Source organism: Ceratotherium simum, chromosome Y (genome assembly GCF_057802395.1).
Source record: "Ceratotherium simum simum isolate JZ-2026a chromosome Y, ASM5780239v1, whole genome shotgun sequence".
Taxonomy (NCBI): domain Eukaryota; kingdom Metazoa; phylum Chordata; class Mammalia; order Perissodactyla; family Rhinocerotidae; genus Ceratotherium; species Ceratotherium simum.
Genome location: NC_141941.1, coordinates 1,646,902 through 1,673,282, shown reverse-complemented (window position 1 = coordinate 1,673,282; position 26,381 = coordinate 1,646,902). Strand labels below are relative to the sequence as shown.

The 26,381-nt window shown below is 53.5% G+C and overlaps 2 protein-coding genes across 6 annotated transcripts in view; both read left to right on the top strand.

Annotated features, from left to right (window-relative positions):
• The first annotated feature begins 229 nt into the window (after nt 1-229).
• The window catches only part of DHRSX (polyprenol dehydrogenase), a 178,216-nt gene continuing 152,064 nt past the window's right edge, over nt 230-26,381 (top strand). Inside the window, exons 1-2 of the mRNA XM_087427830.1 lie at nt 230-240; nt 6,722-7,407. Coding sequence (XP_087283956.1) covers nt 230-240; nt 6,722-7,407 — 697 coding nt within the window. The remainder of the gene's footprint in view (nt 241-6,721; nt 7,408-26,381) is intronic.
• On the top strand, nt 7,308-17,404 carry LOC147911600 (E3 SUMO-protein ligase ZBED1). Of its 5 annotated transcripts, none has more exons than XM_087427809.1 (3): nt 7,882-7,915; nt 11,873-11,984; nt 13,599-17,404. In XM_087427809.1, the coding sequence occupies exon 3, from the start codon at nt 13,649-13,651 to the stop codon at nt 15,737-15,739; it is 2,091 nt and encodes a 696-aa protein (XP_087283935.1). In that variant the 5' UTR covers nt 7,882-7,915; nt 11,873-11,984; nt 13,599-13,648; the 3' UTR covers nt 15,740-17,404. The 5 variants fall into 5 exon arrangements, with proteins under 5 accessions (XP_087283933.1, XP_087283936.1, XP_087283934.1 ...); XM_087427806.1 differs by having other exon boundaries at nt 7,883-7,915; nt 13,596-17,404; XM_087427807.1 differs by lacking the exons at nt 7,882-7,915; nt 11,873-11,984 and adding an exon at nt 7,308-7,407 and having other exon boundaries at nt 13,596-17,404.

The window sequence follows — 26,381 nt, the reverse complement described above, 5'->3', positions numbered from 1 at the left end:
AAGGCCCCCACCCTAAATCACACCATAGCAGAGACCACCTGCTGTGGCCCCAGACCCCAGGTAAACAGTCTCTCTTATCAGGCAGGACATGCAAGTGCTCACAGGTGACCTTCCAGGAGCTGAGGGCCGAGCCCAAACCCATCTTTGGGCAAAGTTAGTTCTTTACTGCACACCTGCCTGTGCAAAGAACATTCTCCATCTGGACCAGAAAGTTTGAGGACTTGGAACAATGCAAGAACGGTACGGAGATACCCTCCCCAGAAGCATCCGGTCCCCCTGGGGGCCGCTGAGCATCCTCCAGCGCACAGGGCAGCACCCCCCCCGGAGAGCTCTCCATCCCTCAAGTCGTCCGTGCCCAGGTCAAGAAACACTGCTCCGAGGCAGGCCTCTGAAGTCTCCTCTCTTGGTGCTGAAGTGGATGAGATATTTGCGCCTTTTACTGCATTCGTCTAGGCATGCTTCTTTCCCCTACGATAATTTATTTATGTTTGTTTCTGAGGTGAAATAACGAACTCCAATTGCTTGCAAAATATCCACTTTGCCTTGATCACGCGTGCCCTGAGTCTGAAATGAAAATGCGGGGCCCCCTGATCGAACCCTGTGAAGGATCTCCAGATGGTGACAGTCGAGAACTAAAGAAGCGCAGGGCCCTTCTGAGCGGGGATCCCGTGTGACCAGACAGGCCTAACCTGCCCGCGAAGCCAGCCCTAACCGCACGGCAAACAGAGGACCGAGCACAGCCCCACAGTGCGTCCGTGACACTTCACTGTCCTCGAAGTCACCCCCGTGGATGTCTCACTGTCAGCCCGGACTAGGAGCTGGGAGGATGGGACACAAATGTCCCCATCCACCTGCCCTGCATTTCCCGACGCTCAGGCACCTTACGTGGTCAACTGGACCGTGATGTTTTTCTCTTCACTGGCTTTTTAAAATTTATTTTTATTTACTTAATTTTTAAACGATTTTAAGTGAGGTAAAATTCACGTAACATAAAATAAACCATTGTACAGTGAATAATTCAGTGGCATTGACTAGATTCACGCTGGTGTGCAAGCATCACCTCTGCCTACTTCCAGAACATTTTCAACCCCCCAAAGGAGACCCTGTACCCATTAAGAGTCACTTCCCATTCCCCTCTCCTCCAGCCCATGGAACCATTACTGTGCTTTCTGTCCCTATGGATTTGCCTATTCTGGAAATTTCATATAAATAGAATCATGCAATAGTTGTCCTGGTGTGTCTGGCTTCTCTCACTGAGCATTGAGGTTCATCCACATTGTAGCTGTCAGTGCTTCATCCCTTTTCAGGGCTGAGTAATATTCCATTATGTGGCTGGACCACATTCTGTTTATCCATTCATCCATGGATGGACTAATGATTTTGTAAGCACTTTATACGCCATTACACTGAGAGTTCTTTCACACGATTTTATAATAATGATTTACAAGCAAACCTATAAACACCCTTCACACACACACACGGCAAACAAACTCCAAAAAGCAAAAAACAAAACATGCACACCTTGGAGTCCACACCAGCTTTCTCTCCAACCTCCTGTGTTTGCTCTCATTTTCTCTTCAAGGATTCAGCAGTAGACTCTGACTCAGTGGGTCTGAGGTGGTTTCTGAGAATCTGCATTTTTAACAAGTGCCCTATTTTTGTTTTGCGATTTCTGGCAAGTTTGATCACACCTCCTGACGTAAGCTTTAAACCCGTCTCCCCGGACTCATGGGAAAACATCCCTGTGGATCCCCACCTGTGCCCAGCATCTGTATAGGCTCCTGCCCGGGCTTGCACACTCATTAAAACACGGGGACTCCCCCCTCCCCGACACACACCCCATCCCACTCTCCCAGTCCTACCGTGGCGTAAGGGCTAAAATTAAGGCCAACACCTTGTGCTTCCTTGGTGTCTGGGGGCAACGAGGAGGGCCTGAACTGGCCCGACCACCAGTTCTCCTCCCACTCTGCCCCCACCAATAAGGTTCCTCAGCCCAGCACCCTCCGTATCACGGGGACCGCGCACAGCACCTGCTCGTCCCCGAGTGGGCGGCTTCAGTCCCCTGCCGGCTCGTGGAATTACTCAAACAAGCCAACCACGTCCTCCCACAGGAACCAGGGGCCACCTCACGCTCTTGCTGCTTCAAAGTCTGCCTCTGGTGGTGAACTGTGACCTCCAAGGTGACCTTGTGGGTTGTGAGCACATGTGACCGCCCATCTCACCTGACTGGTGTGAGGTGTCACATATACGGTCATACCCATAACCCTAGGATGGGGATCCCTCCCTCACCAATAATTGATCTTGAAGAGGAGGCGATCAACACACACACTCGTACCCCACAGTTAAATCGCTGATAACCCACGTTAACTCTGAGCCCATTCTTCATGTGGGACTTCAAGCGGGAGAAATCAGCCGATACTTTCACGTTGAATCAACAAGGAGCTCCAGTTCCTTGTCATAGATTCTTATCTATTCTTATCTACGAGACGAGGGATGCTGCCTTCCCAGGAGCCTGGGGGCACCTGCCTATTTGTCCTCCTCCTGCTGGGCAACTGAACTCGGGAGCCACAAAGACCCCAAGAAGGGTGGACACCCAAGGTCTGGAGGAGACTCAGGCTCAGCGGAGATGATTGATGAATCCAAGTTTAACTGATGGACCCTAAAGGGCTGAGGACATCTTAGGGTGGCCACAGGGCTCATGTGGCCTATTTCCTCAAATAGAAGGATTTCAGGGCTCAAACTGTGGCTGGGGTCCTTTGAGGAGAAAACTTTTTTCTTTGGCATCTGGATTGGGTTCCTTGACAAAGTACCACCAACTGGGTGGCTTAAAATAACAGAAGTCTATTCTCTCCCAGTTCTGGAGGGCCGAAGTCTGAAATCAGGATGTGGGCAGGGTTGGTTCCTTCTGGAGGCTCTGAAGGAAAATCCATTCCATGCCTTCTCCCAGCTTCTGGGGGCCGCTGGCCACACGTGGCGTTCCTTGGCTTGTAGACGCAACACTCCGATCTCTGCCTCTGTTGTGACATGGACTTCTTCCCTCCGTGTCTGCAAGTCCCTTGCCCTTCCAAGGACACCAGTCATTGGATGTAGGCCCCGCCCCAACCCAGTAGAACCTCATCTTAACTTGGTTACATCTGCAGAGACCCTATTGCCAGACAAGGCCACATTCACAGGTACCAATGGTTAGGATGTGAACACATCTTTGGGGGGGATACAAGTCAACCCACTACCACATCCAAGATTGAGGATAGCAAGAGGAGACATAGATGCGGGGTACCATAGAATGCCCAGGCTAACAAGACCTGGGCTCATTTTTGGTACCCAGCAGTGGGTCCTGTTCTGCCCTGGTGTTCTCTCAAGTCTAGTTCTCCGCTGACTCAGCATCCCCGATCCTCCTGCCCCACTTTTTAGAAGAAAGAGGAAAAGAAACGAAAGGGAAGAAGATGTGTATCCTTAGGACATGAAGAGGAAATCAATGGGGGCTGAAAATGCTGATTTCTTGGTTCATGTCTCCAGAGCTGCTAGGAAGAAGACCTTTCACGGAAACTAGCAGAGCAATGCTGTCTCCACTGTTTCAAGATAGGGATATCGTTTATGCTGGGAACAGCCTTATCATTCCTGCTCTGAAAATACGCAGTCTTCCAGGAAAACATCGTTATTATCTAAAGTTGCCCAAATTAATTAGAATTTCTGCATAGGAAATGCCTCAAGGGTCATTGGTGGAGAACGCCATCTAAGACACCCATGAAAAGATGTTGGTTTTTTCATTAACTTATGACTCTACGCAAGACAAGGATTTTGTACGGTGATGTTCAGAATACACTTAGGTGTCATACAAGTGGGAGGGGTCCAGCACACTGGAGCATCCTATAAGACGGGCGGCGGACAATTCAGTTCAGTATCATCCAGTGCTCAGAAGACACTGTCCTATTCTGAACTCCACGAGGGTCACCCATGAATCCACCGAGCACACCTTGATGAGGATTCACCCTGTTTCTGGTGCTGTGGAGACAACCTCTGCCTACACAGCTGCAGAAGCCCAGCCATGGGCTCAGCGACTCTGGGGCATTAAATGCTGAAATAGAAAACACTCATATGTAAGAACATAAGTCACAGGTAAGACCAACCGGCGCATCATAGTGAATGACAACAGCACACCCTACTCTAGCGAAGTCCACAGTTATTCATAGGGAGTCTAGTCTTTGCAAGAGACCAGTGTTGACATCAGGAATAGGAGAGGAATAAATCAGAACGTGGCCAGCGTCACCGAAGCCCTCTTCTAGGACCAGGTGCCTATAGGAACTGGCCGCCCCACGGTGATGTTTCAGAATCTGGCCTCCTCAGGGTGGCTCTTTCCCTCTTCCATAAAAGAAAAATACAAAAAATTACATTTTACAACAGTGTTGAAGAAAAGACATTTTCTAGGCTGCATGCATTATGTATATTATTATCCTGATATTCTCTTTTTTTTCTGATTTTAAAATAAATTGAACTGAAAACATCATCATGGGCTGTTGGATTATTATCGTGAGCCCTTTGCACTGTGTGGAAGGGGCCTGATGGAAATGGTGGCCCCAAGTCAACCAGACGGCTGCTCTCACACCCTGCTGGGCATCCACTAGGGGACCCCATCCTTCCTAAACTTCTCTAGGGACTGCTATGTACCCACCCCTGTCTCCTCTGGTCCAGGTGACTCTGCCTTCAGTGGCGGAGACATAAAATCCTCTAAGCGACAAGAATTTGTAAGCCACGGTGGAGAAGGCCAACCAAGAGCCATCGGAGATGTCCACGCCCAAATCCCTTGGAAGCTGACTATGAAACGTTATATGGCACAGGGACTTTGCACATGTAATTAAGGTTATGAACCTTAAAATAGGGAGATGATCCTGGATTAACCTGGGGGGTCCATTCTAATCCCATGAGCCCTCAAAGGCAGAGAACTTTGGCTGGAGCGAGACAGATGTGGCAGAGGAAGGTGGAAAGATTCCAGGTGTGGTACGCAGGGGACACTTGCAAGGGCCACGAAGAGGCCAGTAGGAGCTGACAGCCAGCAAGGAAACAGGGACTTCAGCCCTACAACTGCAAGGAACTAGAGTCCACCCACCACCTGAATGATCCTGGAAACAGGCTCTCCCAGATCATCCCCAGAGGAGCCCAGGGGGTGGACATCTTGATTCTGACCTTGTGAGATCTGGAGCGGGAGACCCAGTGGACTTCTCACCTACAAAACAGTGAGATCATGTATTTGTGTTGTCTTGAGCTGCTACCTTTGGGGTGAATTCTTACAGGTGCGATCAAAGGCAAATGCATGTGGAGTGGAGCATCAACCCTTTCATGAGTCTCAGAGAGGCTAAGTCAAACCATTCCTGGAACCACCCAGTGGAGCCCTCAGCTCTCAGCCCCTCAACTCATGGCTTCAGAAACCACATTAAAACATAGGCACTTGGGGAGACGAGGCAAGAGGAGAGGAGGGGTCTTCAGCGTCACCCCTAGATGACGGCCGGCATTGCTACGCACCCATGGATAACATGCCACGGATAACCAGAAATCCCACCTCTCCCGTGGGGGAGGGGCATGGAGGGCCAGGACAGGTCCACCCCCCACTGCTTCCTGGTGGAGTCCCTGGTTCTAGGTCCTTCTGATGGCCACTGGGGGCCACAGCTTCACATCCCACATACCAGGGTTACCCTTGTGGGTAACCCTTTAGGGTGGGGAGAGTGGTGGCGGCTACTGTGACTTCCCCTGATGCTCTTTGCTAGGCACATCTGGGCACACCTGAGCACACCTGGGCGCACCTGCCCAAGCAGGGCAGCTTGATACTCTGGTCTTGTAAGGGATCCTGGGCAGGCTTCCTGGCCTCAGTTTTCTTATCTGTAGAACAGAGGATGGCAAAGGCCAGAAGGACCCTTCCTAACCCAGCCTTGGGCTGCACCAAGTAGGTCGGTTATCTCTAGCATCTCAGATCCACACCAGGGCCCAGGGAGCCTGAGTGGAGGGGTACAGCTTGCCTACTGGGGGTGCCCCTCCCAGTCCAGGCCTGGTGCGTCCACTTCTTATGGGAGTGGGGGAGATCAGGGTCCAGGTGGCTGTGCAAGAGTGTGGCATCCTGGGTCCCAGGCGGGGCATGAGACCGGGATGGGTTGGGGTGGAGCTCCTCCGTCCTGGATCTTGGCAGGGGTTCGGAGTCTCTGCTGGGGTGTGCGAGGCGTGCTGGTCTGGAGTCAGAGTGGGTCTATTAGAATTGGGGTGTGTGTGTGGATGGGGGCCCAGGGTCTTGGTAGGCACTGAGGTCTGGGTGGGGTCTGGTTTGCCAGGTTTAGGGTCTCTGGGGGGGTCTGGTAGGTGTCTGGTGAGGTTCTGGGTAGGAGTCTGTGGGGGGTCTCACTGGGGATCTGGCTGGAGGTCTGTAGTCCCTGCCGGGGTCTGGATGGGGACTAGTGGGGTCCAGGGAGGAGTGTGTGCGGGTGTGGGGTAGGGGGTCCCAGCCATGATTGGGATGGGGGGCTGTGATCCCAGTCAGGGTCGGTCCCCACAGTGGCAGGTTCGGGGTGGGGGTCCTCGGTGGTGTCTGAGTGGGAGTCCAGGGTGGGTCTGGGTGGGGGTCCCTGTGGCCTCAGTGGGGATGTGGGTAGGGGTCCCCATGGTGGTCTAGGTAAGGATTCTATGCTCCAGCGGGCGTCCGGGTGGGGATCTGTGGTGTGGGTGAGGGTCGTTGGTGCAGGTGGGGTGTCAAGGTGGGGGTCCTGGGGTCTGGGCGTGGGGGTCCTGGTGTCCAGGACGGGGGTCCGGTTGGGGGTGCTTTAACCCGAGTGGGGGTCCGTGTGTGTGTGGGGGAGTCCGCGCTGTCCCGGTGGGGATCCGTGGCCCGGGCGGGGGTCCCTGGAGCGGGAGTCCGCGCTGTCCCGGCGGGGATCCGTGGCCCGGGCGGGGGTCCCCGGAGCGGGAGGACGCGGTCGGGGTGGGGATCCGTGGCCCGGGCGGGGGTCCCTGGAGCGGGAGGACGCGGTCGGGGCGGGGACCCGGCGGGCCGGGCGGGGGTCCCTGGAGCGGGAGGCCGCGGTCGGGGCGGGGATCCGTGGCCCGGGCGGGGGTCCCCGGAGCGGGAGGCCGCGGTCGGGGCGGGGGTCCGTGGCCCGGGCGGGGGTCCCCGGAGCGGGAGGCCGCGGTCGGGGCGGGGACCCGGCGGGCCGGGCGGGGCGGCGGGCGTGGGCGCGGGGGCGGGCCGGCGCGGGCGCGTTTCCGCCGTCCGGTGCCGGCGCCGAGTCCCGCGGGCGGCGCGGAAGCGGCGGCCGGGCAGCCATGTCGCCTTTGTCTGCGGCGCGGGCGGCCCTGCGGGTCTACGCGGTGGGCGCGGCGGTGGTCGTGGCGCAGCTGCTGCGCCGCCTCCGCGGGGCTTCGCGGAGCCAGGTCAGCGCGCGGGGGCGCGTGGGGCGGGCGCGGGGGCCCGGGCGGGGAGCTCACGGCGGGCCGGGCGGCGGCGGCGAGAGCGCACCCGGGGCGCCCCCCGCGCTCCGCGCGACCCCCGGCTGCGGAGCCCAGGCGCCGGGGGAGCGGAGCGCCGGGCCCCCGTGACCTTGACCCCGGGCAGCCGGCCAGTCCGTGGCCGCGCCTGGCGCTCCCGGAAGGGGAGGGCGGGCCGGGCCGCGCGCACGGGGTGGGGAGGTGGTGCGCGCCCCGCTCGGCCCCTCCCCTCCTCTCCTCTCCCCTCCCCTCCAGCCCCGGCCTCCCCTCCAGCCCTGGGCCAGGGGGGGCGCCCCGGGAAGCCCGCGTCCCCCCACCCCCGGTCGTGGCCGGGGTCCGCCGGGGCCCGCGCGCCCCAGACCGCAGGCGGCTGGGGGTCCAGCCGTGCCCGCGCGCCCCGCCCCGAGAGGGAGGAGGGGGCGCCCGAGAGAGCTCGCACCCCGCCCCGGGAAAGGTAGGACGGGCCCTCCCGGGGGGACGCGCAGAGCGCGCGGGGGGCCCGGGGTTGCTTCTGGGGCGCTGGGGAGCCAGCGCGGCCTGGCGGGGAGGGCGCTTCCGCTCGTGGCAACTTTGTTTCTCTGGGCTCTGCTGCATCCTCCAGATCTCCCCTCTCAGACTTTCTCGTGTCAGGCCCCCTTCACGCTCCTAAAAATGATCGGGGAACTCCAAAGTGCGTGGTGGCATTGGGGCCGGGTCTATCCTTGTTTACATGTTCAGGACTTAAACCTGAGAAACCTGTGAGCATTTATTTACGCCTTGATTTGCAGAAAATAACAATAATAATGATGATGATGATTATAACAACTCTTGCCTATGTCAGCATACATGGCATTTTATTTTTAGGTGAAAAATAACTGTTTTCCGAGACGAAGTATTCAGTGGGGAGTGTGGTGGTGTGTTAGGTTGTAGCTAATCTCCTTACTGTCTGGCCTGAGAAAGTACTATGGTCTCAAGTATGCTTCCAGACCGTTGTCATGGCAAGGTCTCATAGCCTCTGGAAGACTCCACTGTCCACCCCTGAGATTGGGGTGACGCATGGCAACTAGCGTCTGCCTGTTATTGTGACAATACTTTGGAATTCCTCCACTCCCCCGTGGAAGGGGGGTCCCTGGGCCACACTCTGACAACCTGTAGCTCTGAGCAGGAGCAGATATTTTAAAATGAGCCCCACCCTGCAGACCTCCACCCAGGTAAGTGAATCTCTCTACCTGAGCTAAGCTGTCATGCTATGTGAACTAAGTTGTCAGCTTTCTGATAAACAGGATTTTGGTATTTTTGACGGTGAACTGTGGAGAGCCGCCCCACGTTGTGGAGCCCTGTAGGTCATGCGTACCCAGGGCCTTTCCCCTTTCAGACAGGCCTGCTCACCTGCTCCGGAGCCTGCTCCTGTGCTCACGGCAAAGACAGAATGAAACTTGGCAACACAGCCAGATGCTTCTCTGGAAAACTTGTTTGCGGTGCCTCACGCCTGAGGGCTGGAGCAGTTCTTTCCACTTGTTGATTTAAAAAAAAAAAAGTTGTTAAAAGACAGCGTTGGATGAAGTCATCTGTCAGCCTAAGGACACCTTATTCTGTGCCAAAAGAGGGTCATTTTATGTAAAGATTAACTTCACTAACTTGCCCTAAGCGAACAACCTTGTCTGATGGGTTAGAAATAACTTTAGATACTAGTGGAGGAACATTCCTTCCATTTGTCTGCTGGTGGCAGGCATCCCAAATGGCTTTTAACCTCTTTTCAATTTGTTCCTAACTGTTCTTAACTTTTGGGGAGAAGCATTTGAACTTTGCCCTGGGCCTGGAGCTAAACAGTGACAGGGAGGCCTGGTGCCCATTTCAGGTTCGAAATAGCTGGAGTGTTTTCTTAGAACTTTGAGGTTGAGTATGCTCTGGTACATTGTATCCAGAACGTAGAGGTTGAGTGTGCTCTAGTACGTATTATCCAGAATGTAGAGGTGGAGTGTGCCCTTGTATGTTGTATCCAGAATGTGGAGGTTGAGTGTGCTCTAGTACGTATTATCCAGAATGTAGAGGTGGAGTGTGCCCTTGTACACTGTATCCAGAACGTGGAGGTGGAGTGTGCCCTTGTACATTGTATCCAGAACGTGGACGTTGAGTGTGCTCTAGTACGTATTATCCAGAATGTAGAGGTGGAGTGTGCCCTTGTACACTGTATCCAGAATGTGGATGTTGAGTGTGCCCTTGTACATTGTATCCAGAACGTGGGGGTTGAGTATGCCCTTGTACATTGTATCCAGAACGTGGAGATTGAGTGTGCTGTAGTGCGTATTATCCAGAACGTGGAGGTGGAGTGTGCCCTTGTACACTGTATCCAGAACATGGATGTTGGGTGTGCCCTTGTACGTTATATCCAGAATGTGGAGATTGAGTGTGCTTTTGTACCTTGTATCCAGAGGAATCCATGTGGCAGGCATGATGGGTGTATGGTATGAAAAGAAGGAAGAAGGTGGTAAGTTGTCTGAATGCCATGTTTTCTTAAGATGCATTATCTACAAACAAGATAATTACAAAGTCACGATCGATGTTGGTCAGGCCTTTACAGAGACGATTTAGAAGCAAATTAAGAGTTCCTGTACAAGAGTCTAATCCGGGTTCTTCATGTTCTTGAGGCTGTATCCAGATGGCCTATATAGTCAGGCATGTCTGTCAGATTTCTAAACATGTGATATAGTTAATGCCTTTAGTATCCTAATGAGACATCAACACTGAAACATTGGCCTGAAACCTGTTGAAAATTGCCGTCCTGCGTAAAGAAAGTCTCTACCGGATGCTGTTAACAAAGGGCTTGTCTATTAGAAATTAAACTTCTCTGATGCGTCAGCGAAGTTTGAAAACGAAAGGAAATGGGACGAGATGTGTTTTAGAGGGCAGCCCTGCTATTGCACAGAATTGTCTTGAAAAATTCTGTTGTCAATAGGAGGCAGGCTTTCTGGTGTGGAAAATGGACTTCTACATCAGTCCTGGCAGCTTGAATACCCACCCCAAAATATGTCAACCGGCCCACTGACAAAGCTATTTTAGGAGGCATCCTAGTTTTCAGACTGTAGGGTTTTAAAAAACCTGTAAAGAGAAAGTTCATTCTCGTGGGTTTTGCGCACATGTGGACCGATGCAAACCGTGGCCAGGGGGAGGTGAAATAGCGCTCTTCAAACTTCATGATCTTGGGGTCTTTTTACTCTCAAAAAATGAGGACTTGAAGGAGCTTTTCTTTATGTGGCTTTTGCTTGTCAATCATTATCCTATTAGGAATTAAAACAAATTTAAAACGTATTTAAGAATGTATTTAAAGTAACAACCTCAAGCCAATGACAGGTTGTTACCAGGAGGATATTTTTTTTCCCCAATGAATAATAACAATATTCTCAAAAACAAAAAAAATTAGGAAAAGTGGTGGCCTTGATTTGGTTTTTTGAATTCAGTCTCTTGACTTACCGGCTGAATGGAAGGCCCCTGGGCCCTCTGTTCTGCTGCTTCATCCTGTGTCTTGTGCGTATGAAGAACTGGGCCACTTTCACAGACGTGATGTTGGAAAAGGCAGGACCTCACTGCAACCCCGGGAGCATCTTGGGGACAGTGCCCCAGAGAGACTCAGGCCGCCTGGTGAGAATGATCTGTGAGAGGCTGCTTTGAAGAAACCTTTACTCATGACCCCGACGGAAGCCGTCCGTGGACCGTGTCCTGCAGACAGCTCTGCCCAGCTGCCCTAAACGTGCCCTCTCCCTGCATGTCACCTTCTTTCCTGGGGGTCTGGAGGTTCTGACGTAACTGTCTACACCGACGGAGATGATGCCGGGGGGGAGGGTCCTGCTGGTAGTGCCTCCTTAAGAAGCCACTTTGTTAGGGATTCTTTGTGCTTTGTGTACAACACTCTGCTCCAAGTCCCGTGACCCTCTTCAGCCAAATAATAATTAATAACAATAATAGTGTAGTAGAAGGATCTGATAGAGAAGAATTGTGTCGCTCAGGGAGCATTTTACAGGTCATATTGCAGACGGGTGTGGCGTTGTGGGGTTCTTTTCAATTTTTCCTTGACTGCCTTCCCCACGTCCAGGTACCCCATCCTGACTTGGCTGCAGAAAGTGCAGCTGTGGGGTTTCTCTTTCTGGAAGTCTCGGCCCTGGTAGATCCCCTCCACCTGTTCTGGAGACTCGGGTCTCACCTCTCAGCTCCCGACCCAGACTTGGTCACAGTAACACGTCCTTCTGCCACACCCCTGGCCACCGAAATGCCCCATTAATCAGGCCCATTGGGGTGTCTCCCTGGAAAGCCTCAGGCAGGTCCTATTGACCACAAGCCAGCATGGCAGGGTGTGACTGTCTGTGAGGACGTGGGGGGCATTCAGAGAACCCTATCCCGCATTGGGGGTGATGTCAACACTTAGTATCTTTTATAGTTTCACCCTCATCGTAAGAGTGCCCTGGAGTGGCTGTAACCAAGTACCACTGGCTTAAAACCACAGGAATTCATCCTCCCCCAGTCTTGGAGACCAGACGTCTGAGATCAAGGTATTGCAGGGCCGCGCTCCCTCCGGAGGCTCCAGGGGAGGGTCCTTCCTGCCTCTTCCAGCTTCTGGGGCTCCAGGCGTCCCTGGGCTGGTGGCCGCCTCCCTCCCATCTCTGCGTCCGTCTCCACGTGGCTTCTCCTCTGTGTCTGTGTCTCCTCTTCTGTCTCTGATAAGGACACTGTCATTGGTTGGATTTAGGGCCACCCTCGTCCAGGACGACCTCATCTCCCTCCTTCACTTAATCACATCTGCAAAGACCCTATTTCCTAATAGCATTCCATTCTGAGGTTCTGGGTGGACATAAATTTGGGGGACACTGTTCAACCCACTATACTCATTATTGAGATTTGGGTCTGAACACATTCCTGACACTCAGAAAATGCCTAGTTGGTGCCGTTTGTCATCAAACCCCCTGAGTGCTGTACAGCACGTTGAAAACTTGCACGTGTAACAAACAGCGTTTAAGGAAACCCAGCTGCCCTGGTGGGCGTCCCATCTTCATTGGCTGCTCCAAGGGGCGACCGGGTTTGTGGTCATTCTGCCACAGTGGGAACCCTGGGGGCTGGCTCCTAGGTCACCAAAACTTCCCCACCAAGAACCTGATAGTGCTTGCACCCTACACAGTAAATATGTATTTCTGTACCCAGGTGTGACTGCCCCTGGTGGGCATTTTGAGAAGTTCCAGGGATCGAGAAATTCTTTATTGCCCCAGTGTGGTTACCTATCATGGATGCGTCTATGATTAGAATAGAGCAAGCCACGTTCAAAAAGGCATCATTTAGGGGCCGGCCTGGTGGCATAGTGGTTAAGTTCACATGCTCCACTTCAGCGGCCCAGGGATCGCGGGTTTGGATCCTGGGCATGGACCTACACACCACTCATCAAGCCGTGCTGTGGTGGTATCCCACATACAAAATAGAGGAAGGTGGGCACGGATATTAGCTCAGGGACACTCTTCCTCAGCAAAAAAGAGGAGGATTGGCAACAGATCTTAGCTCAGGGCCAATCATCCTCACCAAAAAAAAAAAAAAAAAGAAAAAAGGCGTCATTTAAAAACATAAAATTTGAAGAAATTTTCATGCCTTTTAGCCATCCTGAAGACCGCTAGGGCCAAATTAAGACCCCGTTTTTCTTCTTTGATGTGCTTGAGCGACCTCAGGTGGCGTGTGATGCCCGTTCTTGCTTACAACGAGCTTTAAGGCGGTGGTGGGTCTTCTTGGGCTGGCTGGGCTCTTGTGAACATGGGTGCATGCTCGTGGCCTCCAGGCATCCAGTGAACAGTTTCCCCAAAAATGACCCTGCCCTGTGGGTGCCGGGTCAGTGGACCTTCTAAAACAGTCCGTAGTAAACGTCTCCGATGAGGAGAGAGCTCGCAGGAGCACAAAGAAATTCAAAGCAATGCATGTTTTCAGATGCGTGGAATCACCCCATACGTGGGATGGGCCTGAGCAGAAGCACGCGCCCATGGGCAGACTCTCCCCTCCACTTTGCAAAAGCCGTGTACGAGGAAAGGCCGCCCGATGGGTGACTGCACCCTTTGTTTCCGAGCGGAGCGTCTTGGGGGCCGTGCCCGGGTCCCTTCTCACGCTGTGTTTGTCTTGCTGCTTGTTAGCAGGTGCTCAGGAATGAGCGGAGGCCCGGGAGGCAGGCCCCGGCGGAGGAGCGATGGAGAGTAAAGGCCTGGACGGCTCCCAGACGGATCTGAAGCTTGTGGCGCACCCCCGTGCCAAGAGCAAGGTCTGGAAGTACTTTGGCTTTGACACCAACGCCGAGGGATGCATCCTGCAGTGGAAGAAGATCTACTGTCGCATCTGCATGGCTCAGATCGCCTACTCCGGCAACACCTCCAACCTCTCCTACCACCTGGAGAAGAATCACCCCGACGAGTTCTGTGAGTTCGTCAAGAGCAACACGGAGCAGATGCGCGAGGCCTTCGCCACCGCCTTCTCCAAGCTGAAGCCCGAGTCCTCCCAGCAGACCGCGCAGGATCCGCTGGCCGCCAAGGCCGGCCACGGCCACGAGAGCAAGAAACAACAAGAGCTGACGGCCGCCGTCATCGGCCTCATCTGCGAGGGGCTGTACCCCGCCTCCATCGTGGATGAGCCCACCTTCAAGGTGCTCCTGAAGACGGCCGACCCCAGGTACGAGCTACCCAGTAGGAAGTTCTTCTGCACCAAGGCCATCCCTGAGAAGTACGGCGCTGTCCGCGAGGCGGTGCTGAAGGACCTCGCCGAGGCCTCCTGGTGCGGCATCTCCACCGACCTGTGGCGCAGCGAGAACCAGAACCGGGCCTACGTCACGCTGGCGGCCCACTTCCTGGGCGCCGGCCCCGCCAGCTGCCTGGCGGTGGGCTCCCGCTGCCTGAAGACGTTCGAGGTGCCGGAGGAGAACGCGGCGGAGACCATCACCCGGGTGCTCTACGAGGCCTTCATCGAGTGGGGCATCAGCGCCAAGGTCTTTGGGGCCACCACGGACTGCGGGAAGGACGTCGTGAAGGCGTGCTCGCTGCTGGACATCGCCGTGCAGATGCCCTGCCTGGGGCACACGTTCAACGCGGGCATCCAGCAGGCCTTCCAGCTCCCCAAGCTGGGCGGGCTCCTGGCCCGCTGCCGTAAGCTGGTGGAGTACTTCCAGCAGTCCACGGTGGCCATGTACATGCTCTACGAGAAGCAGAAGCAGCAAAACGTGGCCCACTGCATGCTCGTCAGCAACCGCGTGTCCTGGTGGGGCAGCACGCTGGCCATGCTCCAGCGTCTCAAGGAGCAGCAGTTTGTCGTCGCCGCCGTGCTGGTGGAAGACAGCAACAACCATCACCTCATGCTGGAAGCCGCCGAGTGGGCCACCATCGAGGGGCTGGTGGAGCTCCTCCAGCCCTTCAAGCAGGTGGCCGAGATGCTCTCTGCCTCCAAGTACCCCACCATCAGCATGGTGAAGCCCCTCTTGCACATGCTGCTCAACACCACACTCAACATCAAGGAGACGGACTCCAAGGAGATCAGCATGGCCAAGGAGGTCATCGCCAAGGAGCTGTCCAAGACCTACCAGGAGACGCCCGAGATCGACATGTTCCTGAACGTCGCCACCTTCCTGGACCCCCGCTACAAGAGGCTGCCCTTCCTGTCCGCCTTCGAGAGGCAGCAGGTGGAGAACCGGGTGGTGGAAGAAGCCAAGCGCCTCCTGGAGAAGGTCAAGGATGGCGGCTACCGGCCGCCCGAGGACAAGATCTACGCGCTGCCCGAGGAGCCCCCGGTGAAGAAGCTCGTGCTGGCGTCCACGCCCCCGCCCACCAGCGTCATCAACAGCATGCTGGCCGAGATCTTCTGCCAGACGGGGGGCGTGGAGGACCAGGAGGAGTGGCACGCCCAGGTGGTGGAGGAGTTGAGCAACTTCAAGTCTCAGAAGGTGCTGGGCCTCAACGAAGACCCCCTCAAGTGGTGGTCCGACCGCCTGGCGCTTTTCCCCATGCTGCCCAAGGTCCTGCAGAAGTACTGGTGCGTGGCGGCCACCCGCGTCTTCCCCGAGCGCCTCTTCGGCTCCTCGGCCAACGTGGTGAGCGCCAAGAGGAACCGGCTGGCCCCGGCGCACGTGGACGAGCAGATCTTCCTGTACGAGAACGCCCGCTGCGGCGGCGGCGGGGAGGCCGAGCCCGAGGACGAGGACGAGGGCGAGTGGGGCCTGGACCACGAGCAGGTGTTCCCCCTGGGGGACGCCGTCCACGGTGGCTTCTTTGGGATCAGGGACGGCGGCTTCGTGTAGCGGGTGCCGACGGGGAACGGTGCCGGGGGTCACCCCGTTGGACGCTTGGCTATAGGGGCGACCCCACAGATGGTTGCGGTGGCCCGAAACAGGGATGTGAGAAGACGAAGGAGACGGGGGTTTTGGGGCCGGAAGTTGGAAAAACGAGCGTTTCTTCTGGGAGTCCACGTACATCCAGTGGGAGGGAAGTAAATGATCTAAGAAAGCCCTAAGTTCGGCTTCTGGGGCTCTCCTACAGATTGCAAATACTCAATATTTGCAAGACCGCTTCCCCCACCCCGAGGCAGAGCTGGGAGGGATGGTTCACTTCCCAGATTGTTAATTTCAACCCGCACCATTCGTGTTCTCCGAGGGAGGGTTTGAGGTCAATTAGAGAGAAATCGAAACTTATGGGGAGATGAGAATGAAACCCCCTCCCTTCCCTCCCCCAGGCACCACCATCGGGACTGTAGTGATCTGTCGATGGTGGAAGACACAGTTAAGTTTTCATTCGAGTGGGGAACCTTGCCTCTGGGAAGTCAGGAGATGTTCTTGAGCCAGAATGCCCTGTTTCGAAGAGAGACAAGTTCTCTGTGTGGTGGAAAAGGTTAAAAGCCAGCACTTTTAAAAACGCAGAAAAGAGCTGTTGAATGTGTTCTATTTTCTGCTTCCCCGTAAAGCTCCTCTCTCCCCTTGCCAGACTTGGCTTGGTGGACGTGGTCCTTGCAAGCCTGGTCTTTCTTTTGTGTCCGATGCTTCAAAAGTCCGGTTTCCCCAGAATCATTTTCCTCGGGGTGGTGGTGAGGCTCCTCCTTTAGATACACGCAACCCTCAGGTGCCCACGGTGAGTCAGATTCGCTTACAGGAAAGGACTCTCGAATTCTCTCAAACTCAACACCATGAGACCCATTGATTTAAAAAAAATTACCACGGATGGTTTTACCTCCGGGGGTCATTGTAGATGGCTTTGGCTGCTTCCGGGACTTAGAAACTACTTATTTAACTCACTGCCTTTCAGGAGGCACAGCACGTGTCTTTGATCCCTGCGTGAAGACGCCCCACGTCTGGGAGGACGGGATGTTGGGTTGTGGGCGTTTCCAGATGACCCGACTCAACTGTTGGCAGTATTCTGCCTGGACCCCCACCCTCATCGCATCCCGGAGGCTTAAGGAGGGAATTTCTCCATGTCAATGGCTGGTGACTTTGGCGGCCTCGAGCAGGGCGGAATTTTATCTTGATGTCACGAGTTGTGTATGTTTTTAGGAATTCCAGAGTGGAAGACGGCCGCTCAGCCTCTGCTGTCTCTTGGAAGGAAAGCAGTTGAATGCTTTCCAAGCCCTCAGCTCTGAGTGTCCCCAGGAACGGGCGGCCGGAAGGAGCTGGTGGACTGGCTTTATGACTTGTCCCCCTGTGCTCCCGGGTTGGAAAAACAGGCTCAGAGACGCAGGACCCACCTACATGGGGTTAGTTCTGTAGCCGCACAACCGACCCCCTTCACGTTGCTGGAAATCACTGGTTTTCTGTAATTCACTATGAAAACGTGTGTTGCTCGAGCCAGCCACCTCTCTGCATTTCTCATCTTTCTTTCAGCCCTCGTGGCCAGGCCTCCTCATTGGTTGTGCTTTTATTTAATGCTTTGGACTTTGACTCCTGTTCACTAAACCAGAGAAATAAATAAGGTCCGGATTTCTTGGTCTGATGTGTGTTAATCACACCTGCGCTTTGACTAACCTCTTCAACCACGAGGGAGGTTTTCTTTTGTGTGAAGAGAGTTTCCAGGCCACCAAGAATGACTCCCCTGTGCTCTCCTCGTGGCTCCTTAGAATTGATAAAGGGTATGAAACACTTCTGGATTTTTTTTGCATCAAAACCTCCACGTGAATAAAGCTGTAACTGGGGAAGCCTTGCCTGGGAGAGGAGATTTTGCATTTTGCTCCCCTGGGTGTCTTTACATTGGGCGTAGTGACGAGGCAAACGGTTTTATAAACCCAGGCCTCTTTGAGCAGTGAGCGTCGACCGTTTATGCCTAAGGGAATGTGACTTTTCTCCATCCTTCCTCGCTTCCCTCTCTCCTCCTTCCTACCTCTTTGGAAAACAAGGTATCCCAGACCAGCATCGTCCTGCCTTTCCCTTCCTGCATACGACTGGTTTCTTCTCTTCCTGGGCGGGGTGTAATTAAAATGTTTAATTTTTGTACACAAACATTTTGAGTTTACATGGGGCTGTTTTCACTCACGATAACCCAGCGATTCCGTGGCGTTCTCCATTTTCATAAGCGGCATGTGTCAGTTAAACGTCTCGGAGGACCCGTCACGGCAGGCGTCGATAATTTCTTATAAAGACTCACTCCCTCGCCGTTACGGACTGCTCTTATCTGGGTCTGCACAGCTCCCAGCTTCCGCAGTTTCGCGGGTCTGCGTTTGTTTGATGCTTTGATCTTGGTGCAGAGTCATAATTTGGAGCTGTCTATGTGTGTGTGTGTGTGTTTTTCTCCTCTGCAGAAGTTCCTTATTTTATCTATTTTCAGAGCAAGTAGACTGAGAACAGTAGCTGGGGGGAACGATCGATGGGGGTTTTCAGTGTTCGTTTTTGGTGCCGGGGCATATGGCAGAAAGCCCGATATCGGGACGTTCCGGTGGCCCCAATTCTTGAGTGTGGCCAGACAGGCGGGTGGGGACGGAGGCTGCCCTGCCGGGCGGCTGCCCCTTGCTTCTGCTTTTGTGCAAAAGGCTCTGTCGTGCGTGGAGTTCCAGACAGACGTACGTTTCCGTATTCCGACGGCAGTCTGGGGAGGGAGCGTCTTCTCTGAGTGGTCCCGGCCCTGTTTATGGTGGGGGTCCCACCAGAGCTGTGTTCGCTCACGTAAAACCTCATCAGCTCTGGGCTTTTTAAACAGATTCTCCTGTGACCTTCACTAAATAACAACAGCATTTGCTTACTCCTTCCCGTTTCTCTGATTCGGTTCTTTCCTCTGGGGGTTATTTGCAGGATCCTTTCAGATTTCAGTCCTTGGAGCCATAGTTATTCAGTCTCAGTTGGTGTCCCTTGGCTTCAGAGCCAGACACATGGGGCAGGAACCAGCCAACTTGCTCAGAGAGTCTACTTCTGGCCGTGGACCGTGAGATCCCGTAGATCCTTCTTCAGTGGGCTGGGTGCCCATAAAACCATGTGGATGCAGAGTGTCCTGTTCAAATTTCACATCATTTGTATGCTGTGAAGTATTTTCTCTTCTTTTGACTTTCCCAACCACTTGGAAACGTGGAACTCATTTATAAACATCAACTCCATCCTTAGCTCACGGGTCTTGTAAAAATGGGGGCCGAGGGCCATGGCTGGCCCTTCCCGGAGCCTGGACCGCTGTGGGGTTTTCTGCCATTTCCTCGTCCTTTCCCGAATGATCTCTGGATCCACCCAGCTCCCTGGGTTTGAGAAACAGTTGCGTCTATCTGATGAGAGTTCAGACCGTTTTCCCTCAATTAGCTGAGTTCACGGGGTGTGCATTCTCCGTCCAGATTACCTTCTCAGGAGAGGAAAGCCTTTCTCCTGGGTGACGACGCTCAAGTGGCCTTCAGGTGCGGGGTCGAGCTGCAGGTGCACAAAGCACACTGGCCTCCTGGAGACGTGGGCTGCCCCCAAATGCACCCTCTCTCCTGTGAGCTGGCACCTTGGGGCCTCATTCATCATCTTCCTCTGCTGGTGTTAACTCTAAGAAAGCAGGAAACAGACTGTATCAACCCCTCCGTTATTGCAGGATCTTTAGAGTTTAAATCACTGCCAGCACTGGATAGAAAAAGAGCCCACTGTGCTTATTTTCATACGAATCATGTAAGACGAACCTCATGCCTAGCCTCACCCCGTGGCCCCACACCCCTGACTTTCAGAAGTCCTTTCTTCATTAATTCTTTGTCTGGACCCCCAATCCATGCTCGGTTTCTTCCCGGCCGGCTTGTTTTCAGACCTGCTTGCAGCCAGAGCTCTCGCGTTCCATTTGCACCTGCTCCCGGAAGGCAGGCGTTACAGCGCGTCTGTGAAATGAGATCCCGGTCTCCGAGCGCGGCCTGACACGCCCGGGAATGCAGAGCGACGGGAACATCCCCGGCTTTCCGAGCTCCCTGCACGGATCTGCTCCCAGAGCTCGTTTTTCTCGGTTCTGGGTGCAGTCTGCACAAATCCTGGACTGAGAGCTGGAATCCTTTCCCGTGGCAGCCCTGTGGGTCCTCGAAATTGTACTGAATCGAGAGGAGACTAAGTCGGGTATTTTGCAGCTGTCCTGGCTGCCGGAACGGGTTTTGCAGCCCTGTCGGAAGTGCAAGCCATTCTGTTCTGACATTTTGCAGACTGGTGGCTTCTACGTGGGGGCAGCCCCTCGGCCACATTCTTGTGAGCCTTCTTATCTGCGTGATTCCTGCTCTCCGGGTGGGAGGCAGCCCTTGGTTTTGGGGGTCACGTAGGCGCCCGCCATCCTCTCACTTGGGGTCCCTTGAGTGCCTGGTCCTGTTTGCACGTGGTTATCGCAGACGTGCCCACCTCCAGGTCTACTGCATGGTCAACAACTTCCTTTCTCTGGATGCTGGTTCCCCAGAGATGGCTTGCAGCCATCTCTGCATGGCCAGAGACGCAGACTCGGGGTGCCCCCCAGACTGCGATGCGGAACCTGCATTTTCACCGGATTCCCGGGGGGCCCGTGCACAGCAGAACTTTATTGTCCTTCTCTGCGTTTCGGGGTCCCATGGGCACCCCTGTGGGGGCTCTTTGCCTGTTTTTTTTTTATCTGGGAGGATTCTTAGCATATCCGCTCAGAAGTCAGACCTCTGGCTTCACGTCAGTTCGAGAAGCCTTGCCCACTTCTGATTTCAGGGCAATTTGTTCTGCTTCTAAATTGACCCAAACTCACTTGATTTTCTTGGTGACGTGACACGAGACGGGACGTGCAGATGGCATGTTGTGGGGGCACATTCCTTAGGAGGTGCGTCCTCAGGGAAACGGGCCATGGCTTTATCCGCCAGAAGGACGGAACGCTGCGGACTCTGGAAATGTCTTGAAAGAGGAGCTCTCCTGGGAGTTTTTGTTACATGGTGATTGGCAGCGGATGCTTCCCTCCCCCTCAGGTGTTTGGGGTTCCGGGAGATGGTCCTTGGTGGGGATTCTGGGGGCTTTTGTTTCCGGGAGGATCGTGGCTGGGTTTTTGTGGGCATAAGGCAGTGACTGGAGAGAAGGTGGGAGTGCGAAGATGCTGTCCTGTGTGCGGTGTTGGGAACACGGCGCTGTTGTGGGCAGCGTTTCAGCTGAGTGGTGGACGATTGGTTGCAGACGTGCTAAGCTTGATTTGTGATTCGTGGCTGCATGGAATTGATTCTATTTATATACATACTATTTATATCCTATTTATGTAGATAGTCTGTTTTATGGTCTATCCATCTGTCAATCATCTATATCTATCTATGCTGGCCCGAGCCAGCAACAGGGCTGCATGGTGGGCATCTGTGTATCTGTCTATTATCTATCATCTAGCTAGCTATTGATCATCTGCATATTCATCTCTCAATCTATCCATTTACCTATTTATTATCTATGTATTTATCTATCTTCTATTTATCATCTATCTATCTACCTATCTATCATCTGTCTTCCTATCATCCCTCTATTTATCTATCATCTATCTACACAGATAGGTCTATCTATTTATATGTCATCTATCATCTCTCTATTTATCATCTCTCTATCCATATCTATCTCTCTCTCTCTCTCTCTCTCTATCACTCTATCATCCATCCCTCCATCCTATGCTTTATGGTTAAACTGCAGATGCCTTCAATAGCTTTTATTCTCCTCACATGAAATTTCATGAGTGAGTGGTTCTTCCTTAAAGGATGGCTGTCACTATATGAGCTGCCATGGAGTCACAGTTCTGCCCGTTCTATAAAACACTCTGGAAGGGACCCTGGGGTTCCTACAGTCCGACCTCCTCGCATCACAGGGAACATCCAAGGATGGGACATTTCAGTCTCCTCGCCCTGGAGAGCTGGGTGGAGCATCACCCCACGCCCAGTGCCTGGTCCCCTGCCTTGCAGGCTGGTGTGGCTCCAACCCCTTCACACACACTTGATTGGGGAGACGCAATAGTCCCCTGAGGGCCGGGTCAGCAGACCCCGAGGCCAGCAGCCTGCAGTGGACGCTAAGGCAGGGCCTGTAGGAGATGGGCAGGGTGGACACTGGCCTGTGTGGGGGCACACGAGGGCCTCCCTGAGAAGGAGCCCATTCCTGGCTGAGCCATGAAGCCCAGATAGGGGTCCTCCAAGTGGGCCTGTAGGGGGGCTCCAGGCAGCAGGAAGGACGTGGGGGTCCAGCCATTGGGATGCACGACTGGGCTCATCTCTCTTCCTGCTGGCATCCGAGAGTCTCACACGCTGGGCCACGAGGGCCAGTCCTTGGTTTGTAGTAGGATTTGTCTGTGGCTGCTCACCCTGCATGGCCTGGGGAAGGAGCCCGGCCGGGATGACGGAGTGGGCATAGTAGGTGCCCGAGCCAGCAACGAGGCTGCATGGTTGGCGTCCGGCACGAGGGGCACGCCCTTGGAGAGGCCGGCAAGGGTCCGGGTGGTGGGCTGGCTGTGCCCCACCCTGGCCGTCTCCTCCTGTCCTCACCACCCCAGTGGGGAGTTGGGATGAGTTAGGGTTGGGACGAGGGAGGGGATGAGGTGACAGGCGGTGTAGATACCCAGTTGGGAGTCATGGTGGGCAGAGGGGGGAGCGATGCACACTGAGGAAGCCGTGTCTCGACTGCCGACAGGTGCGGGAGGAGACTGTGCAGGGAGCTCTCCCCACCTGCCCTTTCTCCTTCACCTCTGACCTCCCTGTGTGGACGCCTCTGGACCAGGTGGTCTGAGCATGCTGCGGACTGAACATGTGTCCCCCAAATTCATGTGTGGAAGTCCTGACCCCCAGTGGGATGGTATGAGGAGGTGGGGTCTTTTGGGGTGATTAGGATTAGATGAGGTCATGAGGGTGGGATGGAATTAGTGTCCTTAGAAGAAGACGGGGAGACCAGAGCTCTCTCTCCTCCACGTGAGGACACAGCAAGCAGACAGCTGTCTACAAGCCAGGAAGAGGGTCCTCACCAGACACCAAATCAGCCGTGATCTTGGACGTGCAGCTTCCAGAACTGGGAGAAATAAACGTCTGTTGTTTAAGCCCCCTAGTTCATGGGATTTTGTTATAGCAGCCTGTGTTAGGGTTCTCCAGAGAAACAACAAACAGGATCTGTCTGTCTGTCTGTCTGTCTATCTATCTATCTATCTATCTATCTATCTATCTATCTATCTATCTATCATCTATCTGTCTGTCTATCATCTATCTATGTATCTATCAATCATCTATCTATCTATCTATCTATCTATCTATCTATCATCTATCTACCTATCTACCTATCTATCTATCTATCCATCTATCTATCTATCTATCATCTATCTACCTATCTACCTACCTATCTATCTATCTATCTATCTAGTTCCTATTGGTTCTGTTTGTCTGGAGATCCCTGACTAATACAGATATATATATATATATATATATATATATATATAGAGAGAGAGAGAGAGAGAGAGAGAGAGGGAGAGAGAGAGAGAGACTGATTGATTGGAATTGACTCAAGCAGTTAGAGAAGCCAAGAAGTGCCACCATCTGCCATCTGTAAGCTGAGGACCCAGGAAAGCCAGTGATGTAATTCAGTCCAAGTGTGAAGGCCTGAGCACCAGGATCACTGATGTCTGAGGGCAGGAGAAGATGGACGTCCCAGCTCAGGCAGAGAGAGCGAATTCTCCCTCCACCTTTTTGTTCTATTCAGGCCTTCAACTGATTAGATGAGGCCCGCCCACACTGGGGAGGGCAATCCGCTTTACTCAGTCTACCGATTCAGATGCTAATCTCATCTAAGCACCCCCACAGACACACCCAGACATAGTGTTTAACCCCATGACCCAGCTAAGTTGACACATATCATTAACCATTGCTCGGCCCTAGCTGGCTGACAGAGCGCCTGAGTCCCACCTGGACGTGACCAGGGCGGCAGGGCCCAGCGGGCAGGGCTCTCAGGTCCAGTCTCTTCTCTCCCCTTCACCCACGCGGCTTCTCTGATGTGTTCATGGGCTACCTGGGTCCTCTCCAGACTCAGGTTTGGGACGTATATTCCAATACAAAAGGGTGCTACTTAGAAACGCCCTCCATGTCTTCCATGTGACGTGTGTTTCCCCTTTCTTTCCCCGAGCTGCATTTATTCTTATGACCATTGGGGCTCCTCCCCAGACAGCTCAAAATCCTCTGTGCCCCGCCTATTCATCCCTCCTCCTCCTCCCCCCACCCCGGCAAGCACGGACCTCCTTACTGTCTCCATAGTTTCTCCTTTCCCAGAATGTCTTAGAGTTGGAATCACACAGTCTGTAGCCTTTTCAGACTGGCTTCTTTCACTTAATAACATGCATTTAAGTTTCCTCCATGTCTTTTTATGGCTTGATAGCTCATTTCTTTTTTTATTTTGGTGAGGAAGATTGGCCCTGAGCTGACCTCTGTGCCCATCTTCCTCTATTTTGTATGTGGGATGCTGCCACAGCATGGCTTGATGAGTGGTGTATAGGTCCGCACCTGGGATCTGAAGCTGCGAACCCCCGGCCACTGAAGTGGAGCACGTGGTCTTAACCACTACGCCACCGGGCCGGCCCCTAATAGCTCATGACTTTTTAGCACTGAATAATATTCCATTATGTGGCTGGACCACAGTTTATTTATCCATTCACCTCCTGAAGGACATCTTGGTTGCTACCATAATCTTTTAAGGAGAGCAAATTCCGTCCTGGTCCCTTTGGGGTCAGAACACGTAAAAAGCCGTTTTGTTACAGCCTGGTTTTCCTGCTGTCGGAGGCTCTGGACGTCCAGGGCCTGCCGACCCTTGAATCATTTCCTGGTCGGTTGACCAGGGAGAGTCCAGGGGCTTGAACCCCGAACCCCAGGGCGGCTCCTGAATGAGCTGTGCTCCCTGGGCCGAGACTGGGCACCTGGAGGAAGCACGGAGCCCCGGACCCTGTGGTCCACGTGGAATCTGGCGCAGAGCCTGGGCCTGGGGTGGGGGGTCCGTTATGGAAGTACCTCCTTCATCACGTTCTCCCTGCACAGCCCGCCTCTTTCTTCTAGAAAAGCGACCCTGTGATGCAGAAGGGGAGATGCGGCCATCCCTCGTTGGAGGCGTCCTCTGCTGTCGTCCACATGATTGCCCCATTTTGGCTTAAAGTCGGTGCCTCAGCCCCGCTTCTCTGGCCCAGCTGGCCCGCCCCTGCCCGGCTCCCTGCCGGTTCTGTTGCTCATCTCAGGCTTAGCTGCACCTGTGTGAGTCAGCCGGCAGGTCCCACCTTTCCAGGGAAGCCTAGTGGGCGGGGAGTCGGGGCCGGCCCTGTTGGTTTTGGCTGCTGTCTGGCCCTCGTCTTGAGATCCCAGCTCCTTTCTCTGGTTCTTGGCAACGGCTCGGCTCACGAAGGACGTCACTCCCTTCGCCGGGTCCGAGCTCCACGTGACGGCCATCGGCAGCTAGTTAGGGTTGTTGGTTGCAGGAAACCTCTTATACTTTGTGCTGTTAATTTTCTTTTTTTGAATTATTTTACTGAGGTCATATTGGTTTATAACGTTGTGAGATTTCAGGTGTACATCACTAAATATCAGTTTCTGTGTAGACTGCATCATGCTCACCACCAATAGTCTAGTTGTTATCTGTCACCCTACACGTGTGCCCCTGTACCCCTTTTGCCCACCCTTCCACCCCCTTCCCCTCTGGGAACCACTAATCTGTTCTCTCTATCCGTGTGTTTGTTTATCCTTCACACATGTGAAACAATACTCTGTCTTTCTCTGTCTGGCTTATCTCGCTTAGCATAATGCCCTCAAGGTCCATCCATGTTGTTGCAAATGGGATGATTTTGTCTTTTTTAGGGCTGAGTAGTATTCCATTGTATATATATACCGCATCTTCTTTATCCATTCATCACTCACTGGACACTTGGGTTGCTTCCGTGTCTTAGCTATTGTGAATAATGCGAATAATGCTGCAGTAAACATAGAGGTGCATAAGTCTCTTTGAATTGTTGATTTCATGTTCTTTGGATAAATACCCAGTAGTGGGATAGCTGGGTCATATTGTATTTCTATTTTTAATTTTTTGAGAAATCTCCAAAGTGCTTTCCATAGTGGCTACATGAGTTTTCACTTGAGCTGTGCTGGTTAATTTTGTGTGTCATTTTGGCTGGGCCACAGATGTGTGGTCAAACGCTAGTCTAGGTGTTACCATGAAGGGATTTTTTTTATGAGATTAACATTTAAATCAGTAGACTTGGAGTAAAAGAGATGACCGTCCATAGTATGGGTGGGCCTTACCTAATCAGTTGAAGATCTTAAGAGCAAAAAGACTGAAGTCCCCTGAGGAGGAGGGAATTCTGCCTCCAGACTGGAGATGCCATATCAGCTCTTCCCTGGGTCTCCAGCCTGCTGCTCTACCCTGCAGATCTACAGTTGCATGAGCCGGTTCCTTAAAATAAACCTCTCTCTTTCTGTGTATGTGTGTGTGTGTATGTTTTTTCTTCTTTCTTTTGCCGTGAACATTTGGTTTATTTTCCTATAATATTAAG